This window comes from Nothobranchius furzeri, chromosome 16, assembly GCF_043380555.1.
Source record: "Nothobranchius furzeri strain GRZ-AD chromosome 16, NfurGRZ-RIMD1, whole genome shotgun sequence".
NCBI lineage: Eukaryota > Metazoa > Chordata > Actinopteri > Cyprinodontiformes > Nothobranchiidae > Nothobranchius > Nothobranchius furzeri.
The window spans coordinates 20579476-20598975 of NC_091756.1; the positions used below are offsets into that span (position 1 = coordinate 20579476).

At 43.3% G+C, this 19500-nt stretch overlaps 1 protein-coding gene across 1 annotated transcript in view; it reads right to left on the reverse strand.

The window, feature by feature from the left end:
• Nucleotides 1-7145: 7145 nt before the first annotated feature.
• trub1 (TruB pseudouridine (psi) synthase family member 1) overlaps nucleotides 7146-19500 on the reverse strand; it is a 67943-nt gene continuing 55588 nt past the window's right edge. The window contains exons 6-8 of the mRNA XM_054735184.2: nucleotides 9380-9519; nucleotides 7508-7564; nucleotides 7146-7418 (exon numbers count right to left, since the gene is read on the reverse strand). Of these exons, the coding sequence (XP_054591159.1) occupies nucleotides 7237-7418; nucleotides 7508-7564; nucleotides 9380-9519 (379 nt within the window). The 3' untranslated portion in view covers nucleotides 7146-7236. The remainder of the gene's footprint in view (nucleotides 7419-7507; nucleotides 7565-9379; nucleotides 9520-19500) is intronic.

Sequence of the window (19500 nt, forward strand, 5' to 3'; positions counted from 1 at the left end):
ACACCTGCATGAGACAGGGTGTTAATTACAATCTGCCAGAATGACTCACCACCTTCAGATTCCTCCAACATCATTAAAAATGATCAAATACTGAACATATCTTGCTATTGACAGGGTGCGTAGGTCAGAGTGCTGAAGCTCGGCGCATTATTATTATGAAGGGCACTTGCGGAGGACACACACACACACACACACACACATGCAAAATATACTTGTTTTCAATTACATTTATTGGGCTCACTTACATTTTCTTTGGCCCACCCACAAATGAGTTTCTGGCTACGCTAATGGTGACATATGACAGACTTCTGAGCTCTGCAGCCATTACACTTTTCACCTTGCGCACCCCCTAGCAGCAGCTCGCGCACCCCACACTTAGGGAATCCCTGCTCTAGTTTATAGCAGACCACAATTCTTTACACCCAGAATTCACAATCTCTTTCAGATACAAAGGTTCTGATACACATCTACTTTACACCACACCACCTACATCTCACATTCCATCACCACACATGCACTCCATCACATCTCATTGTTCATATCGTGTCATGTATCATTAGTTTAGAAAAAAATAAAATTCATTTTAACTATATACTGTCTCTGCCTGAATAAATACGAAGTGTGTTTATGATCCCTGAACAAGCAAAGAATCCTAAACTCTTCTGGTAAAACATTCAAAGATCAGTCAGGTTGATATTTCATATTTATCTGGAATCATCACATCTTATTGGGCATAATTAAATATGCAGTCGTCATGCTATAAAGTGTGACGCTACAAGATCATTACATTTTAAGTCAACATATTTGTTGAATTATTATTCATTCACTTTTCCTTTTCTTCTTCTGGTCATTGAACCCAACAGCAGCTCTCTCGGTACTCAGACTCCATTAAACTCCACCATAGTTCTACAGAATAAAGTTTTTTATGTTAATAATGTTTGTGGACGCCCTCTGGCGCTGATCAGTATATATCAGTGACACGCTGACGTCTGTGCAAAGTCCTGAAAAGGCTGAATTTGTATGGAGAGACAACAGCTGAGAGGACCAAGCCGTCGTATCTCCCAGTCAATTTCCCAGAATTCCTGCAGAGGAAACGCGGCTATCTTGTTTGTTACATTACCTCTACAAACTAAATGTCATTATTTACAGTATTTATATGCTTACTGAACCGTTTCTAACATTCACCACAAACCCCGAGTCCTGGTTGAGCTCCACACAGAGTCACCTCAATAACATGTTCAGGTCCCTCAGGAGGGTTAACAACATTCTGAGGGACTCGTCACATCCGGGTCACTCGTACTTTGAACTGCTGCCCTCTGGGAGACGTTTTAGGTCATTAAAATCAAAAACAAACAGACTGAAAAACTATTTCTATTCAAAAGCAATGAGCAAATTAAATAAAGTATAGATGTGACTTTCATCATGATCCTTCTAAACTGTGTAATATCATGTGTCGTGCATCAATGGAATGAGGATGTGAATGTGAGTGCATATGTGGTATGTGTATGTAGTGGAATACATTAGTTAATTATGACCAATAAGATTTGATATTCCATATAAATATCAATCTGATCTTTGATGTTTAATCAGAAGATTATAGTTACTTTTACTTGTTCAGGGACCACAAACACACTTCGTATTAATTCAGACAGTCAAGTGTACTTTATAAAATGAATTAAATTATCTTACTAAACTAATAATTTATACATGACAAGATATGAATGATGAGATGTGATGTGGTGGATGTGAGGTGATGTCATGTGATGGAATCTAGATGTTTAGCAAAACCATTATTTGTATCTGAGAGAATTGGTGGAATCTGGGTGGAAAAGAATTAGTTGTTTGGTTATAAACTAGAGAGTTGGTTATTGATAAAAGAGTCAAGAGAGAGTCAAGAGTCATTTATTGTCATATTCTCCACATGTGCAGGACATACAGAGAAATGAAATTCAGTTTCAGCACACACAATTCAAAGATCAGACATACGTGGGTAAGACACATAACAAGAATTGGTGACTGCGGTCATTCGCAACATGAGTCGCGCTACCTTAATAGTTAGATGAAAAGGGTGTTACATGAGGAAAGTTCAGGGAGGGGGAAAAAAAAGGCATTAACAGGGTTACACCAGCAGGGTGTAGCACTCCAATGCAAAAAAACACCCGACATGGAAGCACAGACAGCACGTGTACAACATCAGAGTCCAATGGGGAGGTGGGGGTGGGCGGGATCCTGAAGCCTCCAATGGGAGCTGCCACTGCGGCGCATCGACCAGCTGCAGAACAACAGGTGGGAGGGAGAGATAAGGAACAGAGAGCACATTGAGGTCCCTGCAGATATAGCCTGAAGGGAGAGGGTGAAGGTCGGGACACAGCATCTGTCGCCATTCCTCCTTTTGTGGGGGTGTGTTGAGGCAGCCTTGAGAGGCTGCTATGGCGTCAGATAAGGATAAACATGACTTTGTTTAGGGTAGACAGAGATAATCTTCCCCTCCGTCTTGTAGTCTCTAAGTGGTCATTCATGTCCACCAGTGAAGCCAATTTTACATTCCACATCCCCGCATCGTCCGGCGACCCTCTCCGAGATCAAATCCATCTTGCGCACTAACACAGGCAACGCCGCAAGGACATTGTCCAGCTTACGGTTCACCTCGAGTAACGTCCCAGTCTGTGAGGTCACCGCACGAGCGGCACATTCCGTGGGTACGGGTCGCACTCTAATCGCTCCCGTCTTCCCAAATTTCCAGAAAACCAGATATCCTCCCACTCCAATCAGAAGAAATCCAGTGATCATCAGGCCGAATATCCACAAATCTTCCACGTCCTCGATGGACAGCTGAGAGAGGCACACGATTCGCCAGACCTCCCAAGAATCGAGTGCATATCCCGATGCGAATGTCCCCTCGGGACAGGTGGGAGCCCCCTTCTCCGTTCTCATCGTAGAGAAAATTTTGTCAATCACGTTGAATGACCAATTAATTAAGTCCATATTTCCAAAAAGAGAGTATTGGTTTCAGGAGAAATGCAGAGAAGTGCTCTGTAGGCAGACAGGACAAGAGCCTTGGGGAAGCCGATAAGGGAGCTGAGAAAAAAAGCGTCTGTACTCTCTGAAGGTTGCAATCTGTCGTGCCAAGTCTACGCACCCTTTGTGTGGAGGTTCTCGTTCGATCTGGGGGGGTCGTGCTGGTCACTGCCGGTAGAGTGAACCTCTGATATCGGGAACCCGTAGATAGTTCCGTTAGGACCCCTCCAGTCTGAGATCCCTCGAGGTGAAGGCAGGAAGCTGGAATGCTTATTTGCATCTAAGGTGGATGTTTGCTTGTTGAAGTAGCTCTGAAGAGAGCTGTTTGGCTGTATCAGCTTGCAGCGTCTTAGAGAGACTTTTGACTGGAGGTCAAAGGAGATGGTTTCAACAGAGGCTTCTTTTCCGTTTTGGCCAAATCAGGAGTCAGCTGGAAACTGAATTAATCAGGAAGTAATTCTAGTTTTAATAAACCACCTGCACCTCTGGTAGTGATATCCAGCTGGCGGGGTCGGAGTTCGGTTGAACTTTTCCGGTAATCCAATATCCATTCTCATCGCCGTATCCCAGAGAAAAAATAAATCTGACTGACTAGTAGAGGTTTCAGAAGCTACATCTGATTGATGACACATTGTTCTCTGCTATAACGCTAACGCTGAAACACCGGATTCAGGCATTGTTTACTACAGCTGTTTCAGCAGAGCGCCTTGTGAAACGTCACCAGCTGCCCAGGGCTTAGACCGGAAGTTAGTTTCCGTTTTTCCTGCGCCGGTCACAAACATCAGATTTTCTTACAATTCCAGTTGTCAAAATCCAAAAATCTTTTTCTTATAAGGTTTTAATACACATTTACACATGCTGTTCAAACAAATTTTGCATCTGGCCGATACCTTTAAATGAGTGAGTCAACCCACTACCAAGGATGAACTCTGCTAACTTTAAAAATCAGCTGCTCTAAATAGGTCAGAGAGGAGCTCTAGGATGGACATGGATAAAGGAACTGTAATGTAGAGGTAAAGTAGGGCAGGGCCAACGTTAGCCGCTGTCATACGGTCCATCTGAAATGTTTGAGTTTCAATTAGCTTGTTATGTGACAGGTTAGAGCACAGTCTCATGTTAGTTTTGTCATGAGAACATTAAGATACCTCACATACTGATGGCATCTAAAAATTAACATTTTTGTTTCAAAATAAAGAATAATTTTAATCACAGTTGAAACGTAAAATCCTAGAAAAACCTCATCCAATCAATGTGCACGTCCTGTTCTCACTGACTGGATAGAAATCCTTCCATCAAACTGTGTGTGTCCGTGTGTGCGCGTGCACCATCGACATATGAATATTGGACAATGGGTTTCCATTCACTCCAATAACAAGTTTTTGTGCTAAAATGGGAGGTGGCCACCACCGCCAATTTGACCGTGTCACAGGTTCCATCAAGCCCAGACAATTCCACAAAAGGGAAGAGAGGTGTAGCTGAGGGTGGGGCTGTAAGGTTGGGATCAACTGACGACACTCGGTCGAAGTAGCTACAAGCTAACCTGAAGCTAACCCAAAGCTAACGAGGAGGTGGGAGCTAAGCTAATGGAGGTAGCAACCTAGCTACAACCGGAGTTAACTGTGCACAACACCAGAGCTTCTGAGTCAGAGATACGCCGGGCTGACCGCTGGGTAAAACCGGGTGGAACACAGAGGTCTCAGAGACCTCCACAAGCAGGCAGCCACACAGCAGACAAGCGCCGCTGTGATCTAAGATGTGCAGAGCTGCCGCTGGGGAGAACAGGGTGGAAAGGTTTCCATCCCAGAGCTCCACAAGCCGGCAGCCCGCGCAGCAGACAGAAGCCGCGATCAGACAGAGATGCGCCGAGCTGTGGGGAGGGGAGAACGGGTGGAAAACATCGGTCTCCCGAGAGCTCCACAAGCCGATAGTAAGAACCCAGCTCCACCAACATGTTATATTTCAACCCATTTTCTAAAGTGCAGCATTATGTTAAATGCACTGGGTTTTACCCTATTACATTTAAATTTCATGGTTAAACAGTACATGTTAAAATCTAAGCTCAGCTCGGCAGTGACCTAAAATACATAAACATAATTTTACTTACCGAAAAAATGAAGTAGAGACTCCTTGGACGCTCTATTAGTGCAATTAATGCCACAGCAAGTCATTTTGTCCAACAATTGCACAAAAAATATCCAAAAAAGAACGCACAAACACAGAGACTCAAAATCCCGGAGCCGTTTCCAAGCCAGACCGAGGCTCTACTGAGGCCTTTCCACGGAGCTAGCTCTGTGGTTACGTGGGTCTGATGCTCATTAATTATACAGAATTTTAGGCTTTTAATACACTTAAACAGAAGAGTGAGAAAAAAATTCACCCCCCTCAGAGTTGTCATGAGTGTAAACTAGATCATTTAAACCAAAAACATGTTTTGGTACCAGGCTGTAAACATGTTTATTTCTGCTGTGAAATTGGTATTTTTAACATGGGAGTCAATGACGATTTGCTCGCTTCTGACACCAGCCCCTAGTGCATGAGGGTGGAACTGCAATTTTTGGTACTTCCGGGTTGGAGTCAATTTTTGAGCCGCATTGTGGGGGCTTGGCGTGCACACACACGAGTGTGTTGTGAACTGGTGTTGTGGTTTTGCACTGATGTAACCATCTTTACGCTGACAAAAATGTAACTAAGTAACTTTTACTTTGAGTACATTTTATTTACAATACTCTTTACTTTTACTTGAGTAAAATTTTAGGCAAGTACTTTTACTTGTACTTGAGTAAAAAATTATCAAAGTACTGGTACTCGTACTTAAGTAGGAAATTTTAGTACTCTTTCCACCTCTGGCATTATCCTGTTGGAAGTAGCCATCAGAGGATGGGTACATGGTGGTCATGAAGAGATGGATATGGTCAGAAACAATGCTCAGGTAGCCCGTGGCATTTAAACCATGCCCAGTTGGCACCAAGGGACCAAAAGTGTGCCAAGAAACATCCCCACACCATTACACCACCACCTGCCTGCAGAGTGGTTACAAGGCATGATGGATCCATGTTCTCATTCTGTTTACACCAAATTCTGACTCTACTATTTGAATGTCTCAACAGAAATCGAGACTCGTCGGCAACATTTTTCCAGTCTTCAACTGTCCAGTTTTGGTGAGCTGGTGCAAACTGTAGCCTCTTTCTCCTGTTTGTAGTGGAGATGAGTGGTACCCGGTGGGGTCTTCTGCTGTTGTAGCCCATCCGTCTCAAGGTTGTGCGTGTTGTGGCTTCACAAATGCTTTGCTGCATTCCTCGGTTGTAACGAGTGGTTATTTCAGTCAAAGTTGCTCTTCTATCAGCTTGAGTCTGTCGGCCCATTCTCCTCTGACCTCTAGCATCAACAAGGCATTTTCACCCACAGGACTGCCGTATACTGGATGTTTTTCCCTTTTCACACCATTCTTTGTAAACCCTAGAAATGGTTGTGGGTGAAAATCCCATTAACTGAGCAGATGGTGAAATACTGGCACCAACAACCATGCCACGCTCAGAATAGCTTAAATCACCTTTCTTTCTTATTCTGACCATCCGTTTGGAGTTCAGGAGATTATCTTGACCAGGACCACACCCCTAAATGCACTGACGCAACTGCCGTGTGATTGGTTGAAATGCACTGACGCAACTGCCGTGTGATTGGTTGATTAGATAATTGCATTAAGGTCTAAAATAAGTCAAGAAATAATAAACCTTTTTCTGTTGATTAATTCATTACTGTAAAGCAGTCAAGACATTATTAAATCACTTTAGATAAAACATGAATTGTGGATAAAACCGACCATGATTGTAAATTACTTCCAAAGTTAGGAAATTGTTTATGATACCGAATAAAACTCTAGTATTAAAGTATAAAGAGTCAAGTCTTGTGAGGAGACCTTGTGGTTCGCAGAGTCTAATGCAGGAGAGAGATTGTTACGGCTTCAACCTCCCGGTGGCAAGGTCACGAGCAGTACGTTTTCTGGTTTAGAGACCAGACAGTTAACCTGTGGCACACTGATGAAGCAGTCTGTGGAAGTATTTTAACCATTGCATTTCACGGCCTTCTCCAACACTACAATAGTGACACTGAAAAACAAAGGCCAACAGTCAGCAGCGTATCACAACACTTTATTAAGCCATATGCTGGATAATGCTGTGATGTGAAAAGCTAAGGTCTGAGAGATGGGTCCAGTGATCCTTAGGTGTTGACCTGTGGTGGTTCTGGATGGTCCAACCTTTGCCCCCCCTCTGGGCAGGGATGCAGAGACTTCAGGACATGCTCCAGCGTCCACTTCTCCTCGTATAAGACGTGCTCTTGTAGGGTGAACTGACCTTGTTTGGTCCTGATCAGCTCTTTCACATGAGCACATGATGACAAGGCTACAGTAAAGAGACATACACAGAGACTCTAGTGAAGTAAAATTACAGCTGAACTGCAACCAACAGGAGGAAAAAGAATGTGGTCTGACCTTTTCCCAGGTCATCCACCAGGCTCCGAACATAAAATCCACCACCGCACTCAATATCTGTTACACAAGAAGAATTATTTCATTTGAGGAAGAAAACAACATACAACATGCTGCACAGACAAACAGATCTGGGGGGTATTCCAGAAAGCAAGTTTAGAACATCAGGGATCTCCTGATAAATCCCTGCTTTACATAGCGTTCCACCTCCCCTTCCGGTTTCACCAGCTCCACGAATGATTCTCGGGTGGATTCAATCACCTCTAATCCAAGCGAGGCTCATTAGCCATAGGCAGCTCCTGTTAATCGATGCTAGATAAATGAGAATGGAAGTAAAGAACAGAGCCTCGTTCTTCTCGCTGGACACCTGCAGCCCTCCACGTCGCCCCAACCCCCAGACTGAAGCTGGGACCCACCAAGCATTCTGTTACCCTGGAGCTACAGTGATAGACATTGCAGGACACATCCCAGACCTCATCCAGAAGCATACAACAGTGAGTAGAATAATCGTCCACGCCGTTACCAACGATGTCCGTAAGCAGCAGTCAGAGCTCCTCAAGCGTGATTTTATTTACCTTTTAAATCTTTTAAGACCAATGCATGTGTCTGTTTTTAGCTCTGGCCCCACTCCCACCATGGGCAGAGGAATTGGCCGTTTTAGCAGACTTTCATCATTAAACACTTAGCTTTCCTCTGCCACCGTGATCCATAATGTTGGTTTTTATAGACAATTTTAACATTTTCTGGGGCAGGAGATACCTGTTTGGAGCGGATGGGCTTCACCTAAATAGACAAGTGACCCATACGCTACCAATGAGGCTGGCCTGGTTTTTAAGTGTCTTAATGGTCTTGAGCCTTCTTATCTCTTGCTTTTACCATATGAACCCTCACAAACTCTGCGCTCCTCTGGCAGGCATCTCCTGCTTATCCCTAAAGTCAGGACACATACTCACGGGGAGGTGTCCTTCCAGTATTCCAGCCCTTGCCTATGGAACGAGCTGCCGGAGAACCTCAGAGAACATTCATGTGTTTAACACCAGGCTCAAGATCCATCTATTTAGAGTAGATTTTAACTATTTATTGATTATGATTTTATTTAGTCATTTGACATGATTAGATTTCAACATCGTTTCATTATTTAATGATATTATGATTTTATTATTTATTTTCTTACTTTTTATAAACTCCTCAGTGGCAAGGCCCCAGGGGTGGATGAGATCTGCCCGGAGTTCCTTAAGGCTCTGGATGTTGTTAGGCTATGTTGGTTGATGCGGCTTTGCAGTATCGCATAGTCATTGGTGGCAGCTGGGATGAGAATCAGCTCCTCTGGTCTTAAATCAGAAAAGGGTAGAATGCCTTCTACAGGTCAGGGATGAGGTCCTGCCTCAACTGGAGGAGTTTAAGTATCTCAGGGTCTTGTTCACGAGTGAGGGCTAAATGGAGCGTGAGATCGATAGGTGGATTGGTGCTGTGTCTGCAGTGATGAGGGCACTGTCGTGGTGAAGAGAGAGCTGAACAAAAGCTCTTGATTTACCGGTCGATTTATGTTCCTACCCTCACCGATGACCACAAGTTTTAGGTAGTAACCGAAAGAACAAGACCGTGGATACAAGCGGCCGAAATGAGTTTTCTCTGCAGGGTGGCTGGGATCTACCTTAGAGATATGGTCAGAAGCTCTGGAAGGGGCTCGGAGTAGACCCGCTGCTCCTCCATGTCGAGCGGAGCCAGTCGATGTGGCTCAGGCATCTGGTCAGGATGCCTCCTAGACGCCTCTCTTGTCAGGTTACACCAGGAATCTCAAAAGGAAGCCTAGTTTTGGGAAAATTTCGCTTTCTGGAATACCCCCCAGCATCGCATTTTGAAGCCTTGACTAACCCAAGGTGAAGAGTGGTGGTTTGAACTCCTGCAGAGTCAGGCTGTAAACCGTGACAGGCCGCGCAGGTTTGGCCACAACATTGTGACCTTTCTTCAACAAGACAGATAGACGCTGACCATCCCTCTTCAGAGCAGAGTACCTATGAGCAAACAATTAACAGACTGTTCTAAACAAAGACACAAATATTCAAACAATTGAGATGCTGCAGGGAAATGTTTTTAAAATATATTTTAAATGCCCCAGTGTCACATGACCATTACACTGATGTTTCTGCTTCAGCAGAGTTATTTACAAGAGTAAATATCAAGTGCAGCAGGTAAACAGCCCTTCTCGTGTTTCCAGTGTTAATTCCAGCAAGAATTATCCACTTTAAAGTGAAAAAAAAATCTCTTTAAAGCACATCTGCAAATAGAAGAGGCGTGAAAAAGGGGACAACTAAAATCACCACCACCCATCCCCCGGAACAAGGTCTTTGAATGCTACAGGTGAGTGTTCGTTGACAAAATATTTTTTTGCAGACCAAAACGAAACTAAAATAAAAAAAATCCATGTCTTACTAGAAAATAGAAGAACCAATCAGAGTCCGAAGAAGTCCGCTGTTTGAACAAACTGCCGGTAACCACAGACACCAATTATTGATGTCTATGCCAATAACAGTTAAACAATGTTTGTCTAAAAGGAGAAAATGTCCATCGCAGGGAGGAAAAGCATTGAATGTGACAATTTGTGTACATATTGGGGTTTCCCCTGGTTAGAAAAGCATTTCGGTGGTGGCAGCAAGCGTTGTTATTGGCAATAGAGGTCAGGAGTAGATTGCTGGGTCAGCCGAACTGAACCAAACTCGCGTAGCCACACATCTGGTAGTTCAATTGTTTTTCTTTTTGTGGCGCTGATACAGCTGATCAGCCAGCGTTCTGTGGTCTAGTCGTGTTTTTGTGAGGAAAATAAAATTCAGACGGCTTACTTTTGTACAATTGTGCAGGGAAAACTAATAAATGCACATGAAAACAATTTTGACCTTTAGTTTACCTCCTTGCATTTTTAGAGAAACACATTTTAATATTTTGAGGTTATGATGTCATTTCCTGTCACATTTACAATATTACTGCACATTATACAGACTTATTTACTTTATTAATACTGAGAGGCACAATTTCAACCTGAGTGTTTTTTTCATAAGTGTGAATTGAGAATTTTTTAAATAGCTTTACAGTTTCATGTAGGTGTTGTTTACATTTCCATTACAGAAATGCAGCTTTTTCTCACCTGTTAGCTGGAATAATTTAGGAACCACTACTCAGAGAAAAATATTGTACCAACTCGGCTTTAGTGCTGCAGTAATGTTAAAATTGTACCGTTTCGTAAATGGTCACAATTATGTAACTGTCAATAAAATATGAAATGTATCCAACAATGTATAATGTTCAATCAAACTTCACATGGCCCAAGGACCAAACAAAGCGCTGCACAGCAGAAATAAACATAAAAAAAAACAAAAACATATAAAACCATTAAAAAACCAACAAAAACATGCAGATAAAATCTAGGTGGGGCAGCAAAATGTGCAAAGCCATCAGTTAACGGGACTCTTCCTGAATAAAAGCTAAAGAATAAAAGTGAGTTTTCAGCTGGCTCTTATACTTGCCGAGCGTGGTGGCCTGTTTAACCCATGTAGGTAGCTCATTCCAGAGTCTCGGCCCCAGCACCGAGAAAGCACGACCCCCTCGAGATTGTAGTCTGTGTTTAGGAACGACCAACAGTCCTTTTTGTGCTGACCGAAGGTTCCTTGTGGGAATATAAGGATGGATCAGATCTGCCAGATAACGTGGAGCCAACTCATTTAAACATTTAAAAACAAACTCTTCTAAAAGAGACTGGAAGCCAGTGTAGGGATGCCAAGACAGGCGTGATATGTTCAGATCTCCTGGTACCAGTCAGTAACCTGGCTGCCGCAGTTTGGACCTGCTGTAGTTTCGCTATGGAGGCCTGCTTGATGCCTGCATAAAGCGAGTTACAGTAGTCCAGTCTGGTGGTAATGAAGGCGTAGATGACAGTTTCCAGATGTTTACGTGATAGCAGCGGCTTAATCCTAGCTATTCTCCTGAGATGGAAATAGCAGGATCTGATTGTTCCATTGACCTGGGTGTCCAGTGAGAGCTCAACATCCAACTTCACCCCCAGGTTGGTGACCACAGCCTTCTCAAAAGGCGCTAATGAAGGAGAGCCAATCCATTGGGCACATCCATGTTTGTATTTCGGGCAGAACAGGATAGTCTCGGTTTTATTCTGGTTGAAGAACAATACATTTTGAGCCATCCATAGCTTGACCTCCTCCAAGCAGTCCAAGAGCGGTTTAAAAGAGCTTGAGTTGTTGCATGATACAGGTAAATAGATTTGACAGTCATCCGCATACAGGTGAAACTTGACGTTGTGCCGACGAAACAAGTCACCCAGCGGCAGCCGATAGAGGGAAAAGAGAAGAGGTGCCAGTACTGATCCCTGAGGCACTCCACATTGCAAATCAGCAGTATCCGATGAACAGTCCCCCCAGTCTTACATAAAAATTCCTCCCTGACAGGTAAGATTTTATCCACTGGAGTGCTAAGCCTGATATTCCCACCCAGTGCTCCAGTCGACCAATCAGGATATTGTGGTCTATGGTGTCAAGTGCCGCAATCAAGTCCAAGAGCACCAAAACCACAGCCTCCCCAGAATCGTTTGCCATCATGAAATCATTCAAAACCATCAACAGGGCTGATTCTGTACTACGGAGAGACTTGAACCCAGACTGAAAAATCTCTAGCATCTCATTTTCATGTAGAAAGGATATCATTTGGGCATACACAAGTTTTTCTAAGACCTTAGCTAAGAAAGGCAGTGTGGAAACAGGCCTATAATTAGATATATTTGACGAATCTAGGCCAGCTTTCTTCAGCAGCGGGCGCACTACTGCATGTTTAAAAGAGCTGGGAACTTCACCCGATAGTAGACTGCAGTTTATACTTTCTAAAACATAAGGAGACACAGCTGGAAAAACTTCTTTTAGAAGTTTAGCAGGGATACAGAATACAGAACCAGATGGTTTCAGACTATTGACCACCTTCTCCAACTCTATAGCCCTTTTCAGACAGACATTCTGGAACATTTGCAGACAATTCAATTCGGTTTTTAACCGGAACTGTGTTTTCAGACACACCACTTTTGTACCGGAACTTGTCCTTTCGGCTGCGTTCACACAGCAGGGAAAAGTTCCAGATGTCTGATGGCGGTGGGGGGTGGGGGGAGAGAGAATCAGACTCATGTTAAGAAGAAGAAGAAAATATCATTTCTATAGCGCCTCTCAAGATAAAAATCACGAGGCGCTTAAGCATAATTCTGCGCACACGAAGACGCATAAGAGACCTGGATGATGAAGCTCAATGGTTAATCACTGAAGCGGTGTGAAGCGCTCCGCCGCGCGTCTAGACGGTACCGTAGGAGGCGAGCTGCCGTGGTTCGCCGCATGCTACAGCAGCGGGCTATATAGGTGCGCACAGCGTCCCCCGGTCCCCTCCTCCTCCCCCTCCCTCTTGTCCGGAACTTTACCTCACCAGTCTGAAGCAGCCACCCTGTCCAAAACAAGTCCGGACCTGTTACTAGGGGCTTCGTCCGGATAAATTCCGGAACACGTTATCCGGATGTTTGTATTCAGACAGAAAGGTCTTACGGACAGATTCCAGAACATTTCCGTTTTTCATGACCTGTCTGAAGGGGGCTTAAGAGAGATGTTGGATAAAAGCTCTCTGGGAGCCCTGGGGCAAGACCCCGCAGAGGAGGGTGGTTATTGGAGGGTGTGATCGAAGCCTTCGTCCTCCCCACTTTGTCCTCAAAGAAGTTGAGGAAATTATTGCAGGATTCTGTAGTGTACTCAATAGCCAGCGGTTAATTTGCGTTTAAAATAGAATCCAAAGTGCTAAAAAGAATCAGAGGATTCTGTGAGTTGGAGGAAATAATGTCAGCAAAGAACTTGATTCTCGCCTCTTTCACAACTTTCTGGTAGGCTACCCAGCTATCTCTCAGTAGGTCCAGGGATATCTGAAGCCCATCCCGCTTCCACCTACGCTCTGCCTTCCTACATTTCCTTTTTAAGTCCTGAGTTGTCATATTTAGCCATGGCTCCTTTTTACATTTATGTTTCTTAGCCTGCACAGGTGCTACAATATCTTAGACCTTCGAGCATGTTGCGTTAAAATGTGCAGTAAGCTCATCAGTGCTACTAGGACCAGCAGTTTGCCCTTGCCCCACCAACCCAAACACTGAACAAAACTCAGTGGCCGTAGAGGACTTTAACACCCGGCAGAGTTTCACAGGAGGACACTGCATCACAGGCTGACAGGGGAAAGGCACATTAAATAAAACAGGTCTATGGTCCGAGAAAAAGGCCTCCCCAACCTGCAGATTGGAAGTAGATACCCCAAACGACAACACAAGGTCCAGGATATGCCCACATACCTGTGTAGGTTGGTCAACTAACTGAGACAGATTAAAAGAGTCAACAAGATTTAAAAAATCCTTCACCATAGGCTTATCATGACAGCAAATATGGATGTTGAAATCCCCAAGAATTAAAACCTGATCATATTTAGGAATAGTTTCACCAAGGAACTCTGTGAACTCCTCCAAGAAGTTTGCATTTGACCTTGGTGGACGGTACAGGAGTGCAACCAAGAGTCGGGACGCATGACCCAGCTTGAACAGGCAAAGCTCAAAACTAGTAGGCACAACTGGCGAATCCACTTGTTTACAAGTGAACTTCGACTTAAAAATCACTGATAGTCTCGGGACACTAAAATAGGCACAGTCATCCTGTAGTCGCTCCCCAAAAGCAGCAGATTCACCTTTGGGAACCCAATATTCCGTAACGCACAGGTAATCCAGGCCATGAGTCTCAAAGAACTCCTTCAGAATAAAAGTTATGTTCATAATAGACCTGGCATTCACCAGCGCAAACCTCCGGCGCCGAGACGTCCTTATCCTTCCCATCCGATAATGAAGACCCTGATGGCTCGTAAATCACCTCTTGTAAATTCCGCCGATCGACTCCTCTCCAAGAGCCGTACCTCGGATGAGTAGGACGTCGGGAGCGGACCAGCCGACCGCCGCCCACCACCGACACCAACCCGGAAACCATCGGGCCTGGCGGATGCCACCGCTGCAAACAGGGCCCAGCCGCACTAGGATTCTCCCTCAAAACATCCGGTCCTTCAAGCAACAGATCTACTATCAACTGAAACAACCAAACTCTCATGAAACATGATCGTGGAGGTTATCAAGAGTCCAAGTGTCTTAGAAAATATGTGAATGAAAGAAAGAAAACAAACTTTTATATAGCGCCTCTAAAGATAAAATCACGAAGCACTTCATCCATCCATCCATTTTCAACTGCTTAGAGTTGGGTCGTGGGGACAGCAACCTAGGTCTAGACGCCCAGACTTCCCTCTCCCCAGCTACTTGGGCCAGCTCTTCCAGGGGAATCCCAAGGCATGCCCTGGCCAGCCCCCTCCAGCGTTTCCTGGGTCTTCCCTTTGGTCTCCTCCCAGTTGGATGCACCCGGAAAACCTCACAAGGGAGGCGTCCAGGAGGCATCCTGACCAGATGCCCGAGCCACCTAAACTGGCTCCTCTCGATGTGGAGGAGCAGCGGGTCTGCTCCGAGCCCCTCCGGGATGACCGAGCTTCTCACCCTATCTCTAACCCCAAAATTCCACTACCTCCGCTCCGCTCCGCCCCCGCCTTCCGCAGCCGCTCGCTTCCGAACTCAATTTTTACTGGTACCCGCTCTATAACGGCTCCGCTCCGGTGCGGAGACCTGAGGTGGGCAAACAAGCATGCGCGGGATTTTCGAGATCTTGCGATACAGTCCAAGCAATAAACGCGGAAGTTAGATCCAAACACCCGTTGTGTGGGAGAAGCATCGGCATGAACTGTTTAATCTGCCCATCATTTGTGTTGAGAGATCAGCAGTGTTTGGATCAACAAAGTGTGACTACTTTGATAGTAGAAACTGTATTTATGGCTTACTTTTGTGCATTTAAACGTCAGCCGCCATTGATAGTTGTTAAATGTTGTTAAACCTGTGCATATGAAACAAAAAACGCCTTTTGTTTATCGATTTATTGTGAAAAACGGAAGTTGTGCTTGCTCCTTTTCCTGTTGGGCAGTTGTGATTTCTGTCCATTTACTGCGGAGGTGCTCCGGCGTCCAGCGAAAATAGGATTGATTCTATTTTTGCCGGACGCCGGAACAGAGGGCGGCGCACGGCGCCGCACTGCCGGAGCACGGCCGCAGTAGTGGCATTGCTCTGATTGACTAGAACGGGACCGATTTTGCTCCGGCGTTCATGTCGGAGCGGAGCGGAGCGCAGGTAGTGGAATTTGGGGGTAAGGGAGAGCCCAGCCACTCTGTGGAGTAAACTCATTTCAGCTGCTTGTATCCGCGATCTCGTTCTTTCGGTCCCTACCCAAAGCTCATGACCATAGATGAGGGTAGGAATGTAGATCGACCGGTAAATCGAGAGCTTCGCCTTCCGGCTCAGCTCTCTCTTCACCACGGCAGATCGGTACAACGCCCGCATCACTGCAGATGCAGCACCAATCCACCTATCAATCTCACACACCATTTTGACCTCACTCGTGAACAAGACCCCGAGATACTTAAACTCCTCCACTTGAGGCAGGACCTTGTCCCTGACCTGTAGAAGGCATTGTCCCCTTTTCTGAATCAAGACCATGGTTTCAGATTTAGAGGAGCTGATTAAGGAAAGGGAGAGGAAAAAGTGAAAACAGGGAAATCAGTGGATCGCAGGAAAGGTGAAATAAGCAGAAAGAGCAGAATAAGGAAAGGGTGGTGACGAAGGTCACACCAAAGCCAGCTTGAACAGGTGAGTTTTCAGCTGCTTTTTAAAGGAGACCACGGAATCCATTGATCTCAGGCTCAGGGGGAGAGAGGTCCAGAGTCTGGGGGCCACAGCAGCAGATGATCTGACACCCTTGGTCTTAAGCCTGGTGCTGCACAACCAGTAGGTTTACTTTACTTAACTTTGCTTTATTTTTACAGGGACGGTACAACAAAACATTATCACCATAAGCAACAGATGCAGTATACATAAGGCTTCTAGCCTGAAGCTAATTTACAGCCCTCGTCCCTGGTTAGGCATTTATATCTAAACAGAATTAAAATAACAGATATATAAATACAATGCGGTTGCAAGTTACACTAATAAAATACATAAAACGACATGAAAATATCTAAAAAGTTACATATTCAGATAAAATGTTTCAATGTTTCAATGTTCACAGTGTTGTTTTTTCACCCAGTGCTTCAGTTTTTTTTTTTGTGAAAAGCCCCAAGTCTGTCAGTGACTTCAGATCCAGAGGTAATGTGTTCCATAACTGTGACCCTTTGACTGAAAACGATTATTGTCCCAGAGTCGTTCTACACCTTTTGACCCTGCAGTTCCCACTGACCCCAGCTCTTGTTCTCATCCCTACAGTGTTGTAATTTTCTATTAACTGACAGATTACTTCAGGGGCAAGACTATTGATGCATTTGAATATTGTTTTCATAAATGAAAAATTAAGAAAGTTGTCAAAACTCTGCAAGTGTTTTTTTTTTTTTTTGGATAATTTGGCAGTGGTGCCACTTTACTGGTTTCTGATCAAAAACCTTCAGGGTTTGCTTGTATAATGACATTATTGGCTGTATAACAGATTTAGAGGCCTGACCCCAGATAATTGAGCAGAATGACATATGCGAAAATATCATTTGAGCTGCTTTGGTAGATACACAGGGTCTTATCAAACGAAAACAGTTAGTCTTGATAGTCTTGGACATTTTCTTAACATGTGACTTAAATTTTAATTTGGAGTCCAGAATCACTCCCAAATATTTCAACTCTGATACTTCCCTGATTTCCTGTTTATCAATGTTTACTCTGAAGACTGTTTTTGTGTATTTTAAGGTTAGGCAGTTTTCCTGCAACCACTGGGATAATCCAACTAACTGCTTATTTAATAATTGTGCAGCCTGATTAGGAGTGGCAGCAGTTACATAAATTATTGTATCATCCGCATACAATTGGCAGTTTGCATCTTTGCAGATTAGAGGCAAGTCATTTATGTATAAGCAGAAGAGCAAATGGCCCAGTATTGATCCTTGTGGTACACCTAGCTTACATTTCTGCATTGTACATTTAACATTGTTTATTTCTACACATTGCTGTCTAGATTCAAGATATGAACTGAACCACATTAAAGCCTGTTGAGAGAAGATTATTTGTTTTAGTTTCAACTAAAGGATGTTGTGATTTACAGTATCAAAGGCTTTTTTAAAGTCTAAGAATACTGCCCCAACAACTTTACCTTGGTCCGGACTACCTTTAAAGGCTTCTGTAAAATTGCATATGGCCATTTCTGTTGAGTATTTTGGGAGGAATCCAAATTGTTTAGGGTTAAGAAGGTGATTGGTGTCCAAATAACTCATCAATTGTTCGGCCACCAATGTTTCACCAATGAAGTTACTGGTAAAATTCAAATGGGCCGATAATTGCGCACATCATCATGTGCTCCAGATGTAAAAATTGGGATGACAACAGCTGTTTTAAAATTATGAGGAAATTCACAATCTTTAAATGATACATTTGCCAAATATGATGTAGGTCTAGATAATGTTGCTCTATACTTTTTAATTAGAGACATATCAATGTCAAATGTATCTTTAGATTTCAAAATGTTTAACTTGTCTATGATTGTGTTGATCTTCTCTTGATCCACCTTTGTGATGTAGAAGGATGTGGGAGAATCTGTCACCTCCTCATATAACACGGCAGGATTTAAAATGTAGCTCATCCAAAGATTTAACAAAAAAAAAAAGAATTGAACTCATTTGCAATATCCACATCAACAGAATGGACTACTCCATTTAAATTTAATTTAATTATTTGTTTAATTTGATTAGATTTCCTAGTGATTAGCTTATGCATGTGTTTCCAAATGAGAGAACTTTTGCCCTGTGAGATTCAGCAAACAGCTGCATAAAAAAAGAAGACTGCTATTCTTAGTTCACTAACCACTTTATTATTCTTTGAAGACCAGCATATCAGTTCTTAATTTTGTCTGGACAAACTTTGTGGTAAATCCCTCTTTTTCATAAGTTGACTAATATTACAATTTATCCAGGGCAAATCGGCCTGTTTCCCATTATTTTTAAACACACATGTAAACTTCTGGACTGTATTTGAAAGTACTTTCATTAGAAAATCACAGTACTGATTAACATTCTGATAGATTTTCCCAATTCACATTTTGAGTTCATGTTCAAATTGGAGCAGTTTCTGTGTGGGGATTCCCGTCTGTTGACATTTTATTGCGGGCCCAAAAAAACCTGTCTTTAATCATTTCTTACTCTTTTCTAACAATCAAGGTCATATTATGATCAGAGAGGCCAGTTAAGAGGTTGTAGGTTTTAACAACTGACTCTGGTTTGTTTGTGAAAACTAAATCTAATAGTGTTTTACAAGTTTGGGTGATTCTTGTAGCCTTAGTGATCATTTGATGCAATTTGTGTTTAGATGCAATCATTTTGAGTTTTTCCTTTTTCCTATTATCCAACCAATTTATATAAAAATCTCCCATTAAAATAGTTTCGGCTCGTGCATTAAGTGACTTCAATAATTTATCAAGATGTTCATAAAATAAATCATTATGAGAGGGTGGATTATATAAAATCGTTATGTTAAATTTCATTGATGAAAGCACAACAGTTAAAAGCCAACATTCTAAACCACAAGTGTCCAATTCAATAACGGAACATGTAAAAGTCTCTCTTATGTAAATCAATACACCCCTCCCTTTCCACACTGTCGATCCCTCCTATAGCAGGTGTAACCAGGGACATCAACCATGTTCGTTGAGACATTACTATTTAGCCAAGTTTCACCAAGAGCTAAAAAATCTAAATTCGAGTCACTTAGTAAGTGTTGGACTTCATCTTGCTTTGACATAATGCTACGAATGTTAAGATGGCCCCCAAGTATACCCTTTGGTTTAGTCCCTGGATCCCAGATCACCTTTGCATGATTTACT